The following is a 12,972-nucleotide window of genomic DNA, read 5'->3' as shown; positions in this document are numbered from 1 at the left end:
GAAGATATACAACGGACATTGATAAAAGAAAACACAATAAGTTCTCAATAAGGCACACTTAAGAAGTGGACAGAAAAACACGTTCAGATAGCAGACATTTTGAAGAATTTCCAAGGACTCCATTGTTCCACTAATGACTAGAAAGGCACAAAGCATTAGGTGATTGGACATGGATTATGTAAATCTAGGAAGTTGGAATAATTGTAGATGGTAGGGACAATTTTGATTTTCTTGAGCCACTCATAGGGGTGTAAACGAACCAGATTCGGATTGGATAATGGGAATACCATATCCGCATCCTATTATATTTTGACGGATTCAGATAATATCCTATCGGTTTTCGGACGGATTTAGTCGGATTCGAATGGTAATCGGATAGTTATTTTATTAAGTAAATTATTCTAAATGGGCATGAATACAAAATGAATACAAGTTTTTCGACTACCTATTTACATCTTTATCATTTTATTTTGTTAAGTCTAGTTTGAAATTTAAGAATTTAATAATTTTGGTAGTTATTTTAGTAGAAAATCTAGAAAAATAGTCACATATCACAGGTAAAAAAATTATAAAAATTATAAAGATAAATCTAAATAAGTAACTTAATCAGATAATTTTATCGGATAGATAATAATCGATAAAAAGGGGGTATACCATATCTATTAGTAATCGAACGGATTCGGGTACCTCTAAACGGATGCGGAAGCGGATTTCAATTATCCATTTACACCCCTACCCATTCATGGTGTTTCTCTATATCTCTTCCTTTTTTTTTTATTCTATTTTATTTTACTTTTTACACTGCACCTATTATTATTGAGATGAAACTAGAACTAGTAACTACATACTATTATGCCCTAATTACATTGCACCCACTTGAAAAATTACAAGTTACCAACAATTACTTTTTCTTGTTAAGTGATGGATAAAATGACATAAATGCCCTTATCTCCATTTAACTCACAAATGCCTTTTTGATAGTAACTTTACAATATTACCCCAATCTAATTCACTAAATGATGTAAATACCCTTACCCTATATAACTCATTTAAATTTTAAAATTTAAATTACTCAAATGTCCTTTAGATAGTAAAATTACAGTATTGCACCTATCTAACTTACCATCTCCATCTTCCTTCCCCGTAATCCAAAATGCCCTTTGGGATACAAATGATCTATGTTCAGCTTGTCCTTCCTATTCTTACGGTTGCCGAATGACGACGGCGTGGATTATTTAAATCCATGCACATAATTCATTGGTTTAAATTATAATTTTATGCATGTGTAATATTCAACTCTGTGGATTTAATTAATTCACACGATGTTCCTTCCAGGGTAGTGACTAGAAAGACACAAAGCATTAAGTGACAATTGTGATTTTATTGACCATGTCATCCTATTTCTCTCTCTCTCTCTTTTAATAATTATGTTTAGTGGTCATCTAAGACTAAACTAAACATTGCAGAAATTACTAGTTTAGACCTTTGATTTCAATCACTTTTTTATACTTGTTGTTTTACATAAAGAGATCCGTTGAAGGCTCTCCATCTTGGAAGAACAATGAAGTGTTCTTCAACCAATGGCGTTTCTCCATTAATTGAAAACGTTTTTATTTCTTCAATAATTTTTTTTTTTTCTTTTTGTATTTGAGATTCATCCAGACCAGCTTTACGCACATCTCGATTACCTCCTTAAAGAGAGCTTTGGCCTCCACAAGGGTCGAATCCATGATTTATCCACCGAGAAATATAGATCTTTTCATCCAAGAATACTTTGCTTCGTCGACTAACAAACCCATCAAACCCTAAAGTTGACAAATGCGGTCCTACTTATAAAGTATAAACATGAAAAGTCTGAAAAATCCCACCAATCCTCCTGTGCTGAGACTTTCTTAATGGAGGGCTCTGATCAGCTAAACAAAACAACTGGAAATATTATATTAGAATTTTGCTATTAATGTATTTTAAAAACGCCTATTGACCGTAAAAAATATTGAACGTGAAATCATGATCTGGTGAAGATTTGCGAGTTGAGATAAATATGAGTAGTTGTTGCAATTTGAGAGTTGTGATCGAATAAGTCTTGTTCAAAGAAAGGACAAAGAATCCAGAAAGAGACTTCAGCTATCAGTTTCGAAACTCCAGATCAAAGGAGAGGAGGAAATGGCTAGTGTGGTTGAATTGTTGCCCAAGGAGTACGGCTATGTTGTTCTTGTGCTGGTTCTCTACGCTTTCTTCAATGTCTGGATGGCCATCCAAGTCGGCCAAGCTCGAAAGAAGTAATCTATTTCTTCGTAATTTTTTTTCTTCTTGATTTCTTCTTCTCAAAATATAAGCCATGAATTTGTTAGGGTTTTTGTTTTCCCCCCAGGTATAAGGTGTTTTATCCGATACTTTACGCCTCAGAATCAGAGAACAAGGACGCCAAGCTCTTTAACTGCGTTCAGGTTCGATTTCTATAGGAAAAGATCCATGTTTTGCCTCAAATTTCATTTCTTTTATGTGGGTTTTTTCGATTTGTTTTAATGGGTTTTTGGGTTCGAACGAAACGATGGTGGTTTGCAGAGGGGACACCAGAACTCGCTTGAGATGATGCCTTTGTTCTTTGTGTTGCTTCTGCTTGGAGGGCTTCAGTATCCTGTGGTTGCAGCTGGGTGTGGCCTTGTCTACATCGTTGGTCGTTACTTCTACTTCAGTGGCTATTCTAGTGGGGATCCCAAGAAACGCATGAGAGGGTGAGTCTCTATCGTCTCTATCATTTTTGAATCAAAATGAATTTCTTATTTCCTGCAAATGGGTTTCAAAATATAAATTTCCTTCTGGATTTTTGGAATATGAGGAGTTGCATATAATCTTCTGTTTTTCTGATCTTGAACAGAGGAATCAACATGTTGGGATTGCTTGGGCTAGTGGGTTGCACTATTTCATTGGGAGTCAATCTTGTGCGTAAGTAAATTTTCTGCAAATTAGGAATTGACTTTTGAGGTATCAATGAAATAGACTTTTACAGGAACCGAGGAACGTGCTTTTCATGTTTGAATAAAGGCCTGAAAGAAGGGTTCGATATTTTCTTGGCCTTACTTAGGATTAGAGATAATGTGTGCGATTTTTCATTTTAACAAGTTTTGTAATTTACAGACGCTTGTCTCTTCTTGCTGTAATAATCATTTTGTTTTGAAGACATTAACTACTGATCTGTATGAAAATGAGAGGTCAATTTTTGTCTGCAAGTAATTCCCCCACCCCTTCTTCTGCCGTTGGAAGCAGCCAACCTTGCTGACCGGGGGGATTGAATCAATGGGTTTTGTTTGCCAGGGCAGGTAACTGTGTTAGGTGAACAACTACAGGGCATAGATAGTTGTAGCTCTGTTTTCTACCATTAATAAGGTAGATAGTCAAACATGGTCATTCTATTAAAATATGCAGAGAAACAGAAGAAGTCAATATGGAATGTGGAGAAGTCTTCAACAACTAACATAAAAAATCAAGAAGCAGAGCAATCAGCTCTACACAAACAACTATTAAAACCTAAACTTTGGATGACCCTCTGTATCTCTTTGTAACTACTGAGTCATAGTAGGTCATGTTGCATTATAACTTATACTTGAGATTGCCAAATAATTTGCTGTTGCATGAATTCGTTTCCCTACTAGTGTTATCATCAACAAAAGACTCTCAAAATATGATTGAAATCCTCACCATTTTCTGGTATAAATTAAGTGTTAGAATTAGAGCGATCAATCACGCACAATCGAATAGAAAACATGAAATGAGACACGGATTTATTCTGGTTCACCTCAATGTGAGGCTACCTCGAGCATTAGGTTTTCGCTATATTCTTCTCAAAAACAACTACCTCAGATTTTCTGTACAACATAGTCTAGAAGCGTGCAGACCAGTTTTTTCACCAGCTTCACAGTCTACGGAGAGGATTGGCCCAATGGAAAAGATGAGAGTGAGGAGCATTAAGACCCTGATTTCTGCGAAGATTGTCAATGACCTTACCTTTTATTAAGCTGACATGAATCAACTTTTGTAAAAGCTGATTTCTTACAAACTGTCCCAGAATTTTACCTAATCATGCACTCGGATCAAATAACAACACAGAAGCCATTTGAAAAGAAGTTTTGAGTTTTTGTGCGCTCACCAAATGTCAAACTACCCACACTAAACTTTCAAGGAATCCATGATTAGAATTTAAAACTTCATTTTGGTGGAGAAGAATTTAAAACTTTAACTATTAGCTAAATCCCACCATTGCTGGCAACCAATATCCTTCCCCAACCGGTGACCAGTGCCCCTCCTCTACTGTTGCCGGAAACTAACCACCCACCATTGCTCTCTTCATTAAAACTCCACCATCTTTCTTATCTTCTCCGACTCCGAAACCCCACTAAGAAGCATCAACCAAAACAAGCTCGCCTTTCCTTTCCTCTTCTCTTCTCTTGGACAGAGTTCAGCTTCTGATTTGCAATTTTTGTAGAGGAATTCGTATAGTTGATGGCGTCTGCGGATCAAATTCATGTCCTTGACTATACTTCTTTCATTTCTATGAAGAAATCACGGCTTTGGTCAAAGATTGAGTGATGGAGGAGCTTCTTTATGGGTTGCCTCGATTGGTGTTCTTAAAGTTGAAGAGAAATGTGAAGAGAGAGAGATTCTGCAGCTGGCCTTGTTTGTGTGGTCAACGAGAAGGTGGTTGGGATTGATTTAGGAACTACGAATTCAACTGAGTGATGGAAGGAGGAAAGCCAACTATTATAACAAATGCCAAGGGCCATGGAAGGTCCCTTCTGTGGTTGCTTACACCAAGAATGGTGATAGGTTAGTTGGGTAGATTGCGAAGAGGCAGGCTATGGTTAATCTAGAAAATACCTTTTTTCTCTATAAAAACATTTACTGAGACGAAGATGTCTGAAGTAGATGAGGAATCAAAGCATGTTTCCTATAGGGTGATTAGAGATGAGAACTCGCCAGGGTTTAAGACTTTAATGCGCGGGGGGGGGGTGGTGGGTCGGGCGGTGGGTCGGGGTTTTGGGGCGGGAGGTATAAGAAGAAGATGGGTAAAGGGATAGGGATTGGATCGATTAAAGTGAGTAAAAGGGTATCAACGGTTAAACGTTTGAATTCTAATAACGAGTTACATGAAAATTTTCATATAAGTAAAAATTAACTGTTTGAAATTTTACCCACTTAAGTGGATAGTCAAGAATTAAAGCCCTATTTAAGAAGTTTTCTCCAGCAAGATTGAACTCTTCCCCGAAAACTCGAAATACTTACGATTCTCAAAATGAAGCTTCAATTAGTAATCTCTTCAAGAGGACCAAAGTCAATGCTGGGGATGCAATATTTTGATTTCAACTCATACGAACTGATGCTCTGAACTATATTTTTCTCTCTTTCCTTCTTCCTGTTGCTTTTATGCGGTTGAATTCAATTTTCCCTACTGTTGTGTATATGATTTCACGTTAGAACATTTTATTCCAGCCAAAACTATCAATTGGGAAAGATGGAATTGTTTTCAATTTGACAAGTCCTCTGCTTTTCGCCAGATTTTTATTGTTGTATTTGATTAACTGGATTTTACATGTTCAAAATTGGAGGTTAGGGTATTTTATTGTTCTCAATTCTCCATGTCCTCAATTGGAGGTTAGGAGAATTCATGATGAAACACAAGACCACTGGCTGCCTCTGCATCATTCATATTTTAGATTTAAACCATTAGAGGCATATCACCGTGGCATGTCCAGAGATATATATAAGTACTGTAGTTTTGGGTTGCTAAGTAAAAATCTCCTAAAAAGAAATTTGCTCACCTTAAAAATTGGCTGATTTTTATAAATATATTTTTTATTTAAAAAAAAAACTTCAAGTTAAATGAGATTCATTAGGGGTAAATATGTAATTCTAGGGAGTGTAAACATAATTGTTTGCAAACATAGAGGGTGTAAATGTAATTTGTTCTAAAATAAAAGGTAACATTTAAAATGCACACTAACCTGGAGGATTGAAATCAACCTAATAATATATGTCAAAAATACCTACCGATTAGAGGAACTACATGTCCTAATCATAATCAAAAGAAATTTATTCATTGTTATGATTCATGCGTAATTCCGAAGCCTAATCAACCACATCAAAGAGAAGTTTCATGTCTTGAAGAAGTTGCATTAATCACCTCATTCACCATAAATCGTTAATTAAGTCAATGTTGAAGTCCGGATCCTAATTAGGGTCAGGTAAGGTTGGGGCCAAAGCCTCAATCCTAACCCAATCCAACTTAGACCCAAGGTTTGCATTTATCAAGCTCAAGGTAAGGTAGACATCAGAGCAAAGTCTACATAATTGTTCTTTGAGATGTTCAATTAATTCAAATCAAAGGAAATCATGCATTACCTAAAGCTACGTTTATTTGCAAAGGCGGGGGTGGGAAAAAAAAACTTGTGGGCCCCATGTATAGTGGGGTGAAGGGGAGAATGAAAGAAAATGAAAGGATTTTGTGAAAAAGTGATAGTAGTGGGTCCCACTTTTTACTTTTCCCAACTTTCCTATAAAGTCCCACCAAATATGTAGGATTTTAAAATGACTTAGAGTGAGAAAATTGGGTTGTCACATCACCAGACTTGAAACTTGTCTCTCACTTTCCCACCCCAAGCAACCAAACAATCTAGCATTTTTGGATTTAAGAGAAAAGTAAAAAATCTACATTTTTTTCAGGAATTTTCCCACCCCCACCTTTATTCCAACAAACAAACGCAGCCTAAAACATTGAACTCATCATACAGAAGGAAGAATCATCTTCCTTTGAAAGCTTTCTTTTCATTTTTTTTTTGTGTAGAATTGCAAGTCTTCCAAGTCATGCCTCAACAATCAGTCATCAAAACTAATTGCTTTTGTTAAGAATTGAGTCTTCCAAGTCAAGTTCAAATTGCAAATCATGAGTCAACAACCACTCATCAAGACTGAACAACGTTTTTTTTTTTTTCCTTCAAATTGCAAGTCATGAGGATTGGGAACCTTGTAACCTTACAAGGCTTTGACCTATCTAATAATTTCTAGAAGGAAGTATTCCAACTTCAAATGCTTCACAAACTCGATCTTCCTATGAACAAATTCATTGGACAAATCCCTTCTTTTCTTGGAAACTTGCCACTATTGATTGAACTTTATTTAGAGGAGAACCGAGAAAAATACCATCCAGTCTTGGAAACTGCAAATATCTATACAAGTTGGGTCTTTCCAATAACAATTTGAATGGTGTCTCCCCCGAGAGATATTTGATCTTTTCCAATAACAAGCTTGAAATCCCTGGAAATCTCGCCCATCTGCTCCTTCACAGCCTCTCAGCTATGGACCTGTAGTACCACATTATCAAGTTGGCGTGTTAATAGCCATATAGTATCTGACTGTGCTAATGAAAAGGTAATTTTTCATACATATGATAGACATATTAGTTTCCATATTTCTGAATTTTAATTAAAAATATATCAGAACTACATCCAAAATCCTGTAGTAACTTGACTTGTTAATTGTCAAATTAATGGACAGTAAATATTTTATGTATTTCACGAAACAGAGATTGAAAAGAATGAGAAATGATATCATATATATACACAAATGAAGGAAATACACCAAAACAAAAGGGCAATCCATCCTTCTTTGGCATCGCAGTCAGCAAACTCACCCCCCCCCCCCCCCAGTGACACCCTTAGAAAAGCACAAAGAAATCTATAATGAGATCTCAACTGAGCACCCCAGCTAACATCATCACTTACAGGAAGAATGTGTGTCATCCTTAAATGCTGCAATAAAATTTATCCCACCATAACAATGAGAACTGTGTCATCAGATATCGCCCCAAAAAAAATGTGTACAGGATCCCCACTTTTAATGAGGACCAGTGAATTTTGGAGACCACCCTTGATGCAATGAACCACAGCTTCCTAGTCGCATTTAATCCTTCAGTTAGAGATACAGAGCTCCATCTAGAATCTGTATCCACCAAGAAGGGACTGCACAAACAACCCAGAAGTTAGTGGAAATTCTGATATAGACTGCAAAGAAATTCATTGGACAACCCAAGTGATTTTAGGAAACCCAACTGATTAAGAATATTCCAGGTTAGCAATAGAGAAACCATCAATATTTACTTTCAGAGAACCAACTAGAGGAAACCAACAAACCTCTTTCACTCTTTTATCATTCTAGCTTTTCTTTTTCTTTTTCTTTTTCGGGGGGGGGGGGGGGAGGAGCCAATCATGGCCAGAATTAAATATCTTAAACAACAATCAGAAAATGACCTAACCACTATGAAATCCTAAATATTTAGCGTATCACATCTTGAAGCATGTTTTTGCTTTGAAACTTGTGATAAATGCCTGTGGTTGAAAAGGTTTTATCCAGAGACATTAAACAAAACCAAGGCTACCGCCTTTCCAGGGGCTTGGCTCATGTCTATGAACACCCAATCATTGAGAGTCCCAAAAAAAAACTCAAAATATTCCCCCCAAAACATACAGGCACACTTGCAATCCAGAAAACATGAGAGGAGGACTCCATACTCACACAACTAAGGTTACATGTTGAAGCCACAGGCATCAGTCACTTGGCCATTTTATCATTGGCAAGAAAGCAGGCAAACACAAGCCTCCAACCAAAAGGTAAATAGGGATCATTGGATACAAGGAATTTATCCCTCAATAAAAGCTGCAAAAATAACACCATCATGTTTGTAGGCCAGGAGAATTTGGCTAAGAGAGGCAAGTTATCTTCTTTGAGCCTATGAATACCCAACCCTTCATCACATTTTGCGTGGCAAACACCATCTCAATTCACAGTAACAGTCTTGGAAGAATTGAGGTCCTCACTCCAAATAAAATTTTTGAACCAACTAGATGAAGATATACAAATAGATAAAGAAAAAATGAATAAGAATGTTGCTCAACATAGACTTCACAAGCTCAACCTGAGATGATATAGATAATAATTCAGCCTATTAAGAGATGGTATTAGAAGGGTAATACGGATGAGTAATGCCTTACTAATATAAAATATGCAACAGTTAATCATGGGTTCGGGTAATCTGTACTAGACGTCCACAGATGACACTTTGGCAGGACAAAATTACAAAAGTAGGATCCAACCTCCATCTCAAATGTCAAACTTCAGACGAAAGTCTTCTTTGCCACATGACAAAGGTTGGCAATTTTATTGAGAATGAGACCAATTATATACCATTAGAAGTACAATGAAAACAATACAAAAAAAGGTGGATCATATTCAATCTTAAATTAAATTGTGATGAGTCCAAAGATTCTTTCATTCATACAATGGCTTAGATTAGCTCTCTTTATAGTCAAAAAATAAAGCGTCGTTGGGTGATATAGAAGATCATAGTTGCTTTGGCTCCAAAGGACTATATGATAGGTCTTGCCAATAAAAATGGATTTTCTGTTCAATCCATACTTCACCTTTATTAGTTTCAAGGGATTAGAAAAGGAGGGAGCAAAATGGCATCTGTAGATTCTTGTGAACACCCACCTATGGACCCCCAAAACCTTTTCAGCAACTTAGATCTGTAAGGCCGAACTTAACAATATGGATTGCTGCTAACTCCAGAAGGTACTTTCAAACTACAATACTTATATTAAGAATTTAACGAAAGAAATTCCAGAACAAGTGCTGATCTTACTCACTTGAGTTTAAAAAGAAGCACTACTTGATTACAAACCCATTCCTACCAGCAACTCAAACCATGTTTAACAGTTTGTCCAAAATATCAAATAAAATTTGGTGAAATCCTGAATCCATGTTTGCAAAAGAGGGGGGGGGGAGAGAGAGAGAGAGAGAGAGAGAGAGAGAGAGAGATTATAGCTCTTGAATATCTTTCAACTGAATTCCTGATGGGAAGCAGAAAAAACATTGATAAATAATAAGGATGCTTTCTTTAATAAATCTAAGCAATTAGACATTACCTTGCTGCATATATCCACCAGGCCATGAAATTGCATCTACCATGCACGTCCAGCTGTAGTAAATATGAAAGCCAAGTTTAACCAGGCCTTTCAAGTATTTACTTATTCACCAGAAGTCTCCACAATTGCAATAACCATCTTTAAAATGATGAAATCGACTGGCATCTCTTACAGTTATCTCTCTTTTTGTGATCATGCTGATGAATTTAATGGCAGAATGGCAGTCCCCACAAACACGCAAATTCTTGGTAATAACAATAGGCTTTCCAGGGCTCAAACTCAGAATTCCAAATGCAATTGCCAGCTTCTCACTGTGGAAAAGAAGACTTTGCTCTTTCTCCTCCTCTTCGACATCTTGGAGCACAAAACTAGTATGTACATGGTAACCCAATTTCCTAATCTCCACTAGTAGTTCCTCTAGCTTATTGTATATCTTTGATGATTGTGGGTGGGACCGATCGCCACCAACAAATGCATGGATGCTCCCATGAACCTCAATCCAACTGCATCCTGGGCTTTTCCTAAAACCCAAGTCCCTCTGCATGACTCTAACATGTGCTGCATCATCCCATCTTCCTGCAGCACTATATATGTTTGATAACAGTACAAAATTTCCAGTACCTTCTGGACCCAGCTTCTGAATAATTTTTGATACTTCTTCTCCAAGTTCAATATTCTCATGGATCCTACATGCCCCTAGCAAGGCTCCCCAGACACGAACATCTGGCTTTAATGGCATTTTCTTAATGAAATCGAGCGCTTCATCTAGAAGTGCACCCCTGCCCAATAGATCTACCATACAGATATAGTGTTCTATTCTTGGAATAATATTAAAATCACAATTCATCAAATTGAACCAATGTTTCCCTTCCTCCACAAGTCCAGAATGGCTACAAGCAGATAAGAGACAGATGAAAGTCACATCATCTGGCTTCAGACATTCAGACTGCATAGCATGGAACAGCATTATTGCTTCTCTGCCAAACCCATTAAGTCCATACCCAGCTATCATTGCATTCCATGAGACAACATCCTTGTGTGGGATCCTGTCAAAAACCTCCCTAGCAACATCGATTCTTCCACACTTTGAGTACATATCAATGAGTGCGTTCCCAATTGAGGTTTCTGACGCAAACCCACGAACTATTATGCATCCATGGTTGCAGCGCCCAAGTTGCAGATCAGCCAAGTGAGCACAAGCTGGAATCACACCTATCATTGTTGCAATATCTGGTTCAATCCCAGATATCTGCATCTCACGGAAAATAAGCAAAGCCTTCTCTACATTACCATTCTGAACACATCCTGAGATGATAGCGCTGTATGAAACAGTATCTTTAGACACAATTTCATTGAAGAACGTGATAGAATCATCTATCATGCCAGCTTTTGAATACATTGAAAGAAGTGTGTTTCCTACCATAACATCAGATAATAAACCCTGACTTAATTGTGTATCCATGTATTTGTTTACCTCTACCCACATCTATTAGCCTTGCACAGGCTCGAAGAACACTCCCAAGAGTAGCTGGTGTAGGACACACAGCATCATCAAGCAACATTTCATTGAACATCCGCAATGCTTCTCCATTAAGATCACATAGAACATATGCTCCAATGATCGCACTCCAAGTTACTTCATTCTTAACAGTCATTATATTAAAAACTCTTTGAGCATAAGTTAGCCTTACACATTTCCCATACATATCTAAAATAGCAGTTCCAACTAGCACATCTTTGTCAAGAAGCCTCCTTATACAATAACAATGTAAGCCACTGCCTTGAATCAATGCATTTGCTTGGCCAACAGCAGGTAGAACTGCAACAATTGTTGATGCATTCGGACTTTTCCCTTCCTCCTGCATCTTCAGAAACAAATGGATTGTGTTTTTGTAAAGTCCATGCAATGCAGACCCCGCAATCATGGCATTCCATGCTACAACATCTCTTTTAGGCATTTTGTCAAACAGACTTCGTGCCTCCTCCAAACATCCACATTTAATATATAAATCTATCAAAGCAGTCGAAACAAAGACATCAGAATCCAACCCTGCTTTTTTCGCATGATCGTGAATCTCCTTACCATCTTTTAATGCCTGTAAACTCGAACACGCCTTGAGAACAAAAGGGTAAGTGAATTTATTGGGTTTGATGCTCAATTCAACCATCTTGTTATACAAATCAATAGCTCTATCAAAGGGTCCATTCCAGGCATACGCTCTGATCATAGAGTTCCACAAAAAGATATCTGGGTTCGAATTTCTATTAAATATGAGCCGAGCAAGCTCAACGTCACCACACGCAATATACATACAAATAAGCTTCTCTTGTATAAGCGAATTGTTCATGTGAGTAGTGTTCTTAAGAAGATGCTGATGGATTCTCTTGCCTTGGGTAAATGATTTTGATCGAATGCAAGATTCGAGAAGCCGAGCATAGACATCAATTCCAACATTATTTGAACGTTCTAAGATTTTAATGGCCTCACTGATATTAGGTAAATCGGAAAGGGTCTTAAGAGCATATAAATTTGATCTGGCTATGCTTTCTCTTCGAAAATGGATCAAAACTTGAGGGCTTGAGAACAGAGGCTTTTGGAGTATTAAACACTTCGAAAATAACATATCTCTCGCTTTCCCGCTTAAGATTTGGGAATTGCGAGTTGCGACTCATTAATAAGTCATAACAATCTTTTGTAATTTCTAAATTTTCTAGTGCTAAATTCTCCCGTTAGAACCCAAATGAAAAAAATAATAAAAAATCACTTATTTCAACAAAAATGAATAGGGTTTACTCCAAAAGGAAATTAACAGACCCAGTTTTTTTTTTTTTTTTTTTTTTTCTGACAAACTAGGCCCAGCTTCACATCATGAGGGAATTAGCCGAAGCCCAGATCGAGGTCGGGCTGAGATATCTTGGCCCAAGTCCAACTTCGCCAGGCTCAAGGCAGAAAGGGGGAACTAAGATCCCCTGCATCTGCGTAGGGCGTCCAGCCGTT

General features: G+C 37.2%; 2 protein-coding genes across 2 annotated transcripts; one reads left to right on the top strand and one right to left on the bottom strand.

Annotated features, from left to right (window-relative positions):
- The first annotated feature begins 2,009 nt into the window (after positions 1-2,009).
- Positions 2,010-4,191, top strand: LOC149012879 (uncharacterized). The gene is made up of 4 exons (XM_089158826.1): positions 2,010-2,279; positions 2,372-2,447; positions 2,566-2,735; positions 2,879-4,191. The coding sequence occupies exons 1-4, from the start codon at positions 2,164-2,166 to the stop codon at positions 2,952-2,954; spliced, it is 438 nt and encodes a 145-aa protein (XP_089014952.1). The 5' UTR covers positions 2,010-2,163; the 3' UTR covers positions 2,955-4,191.
- Positions 4,192-7,721: 3,530 nt separating this feature from the next.
- On the bottom strand, positions 7,722-12,644 carry LOC149012878 (pentatricopeptide repeat-containing protein At3g16610-like). The gene is given in 3 exon segments (XM_089158831.1): positions 7,722-8,012; positions 9,975-11,403; positions 11,405-12,644. Coding segments are annotated over 2 exon segments (2,517 nt in total). The 5' UTR covers positions 12,599-12,644; the 3' UTR covers positions 7,722-8,012; positions 9,975-10,080.
- Between the last annotated feature and the right edge of the window lie 328 nt (positions 12,645-12,972).

This window comes from Hakea prostrata, chromosome 6 (genome assembly GCF_041222555.1).
Source record: "Hakea prostrata isolate BN-2017 chromosome 6, UWA_Hpros_2, whole genome shotgun sequence".
Lineage (NCBI taxonomy): Eukaryota > Viridiplantae > Streptophyta > Magnoliopsida > Proteales > Proteaceae > Hakea > Hakea prostrata.
The sequence above is the reverse complement of the archived record's forward strand: the minus strand, read 5'-3'. Positions and strand labels throughout refer to the sequence as shown.

Coding starts and splice junctions, on each gene's coding strand:
- LOC149012879 (XM_089158826.1), top strand. CDS start 2,164: ATGGCTAGTGTGGTTGAATTGTTGCCCAAGGAGTACGGCTATGTTGTT. Junction 2,280..2,371: donor GTCGGCCAAGCTCGAAAGAA/GTAATCTATTTC, acceptor TTTTCCCCCCAG/GTATAAGGTGTTTTATCCGA. Junction 2,448..2,565: donor AGCTCTTTAACTGCGTTCAG/GTTCGATTTCTA, acceptor GGTGGTTTGCAG/AGGGGACACCAGAACTCGCT.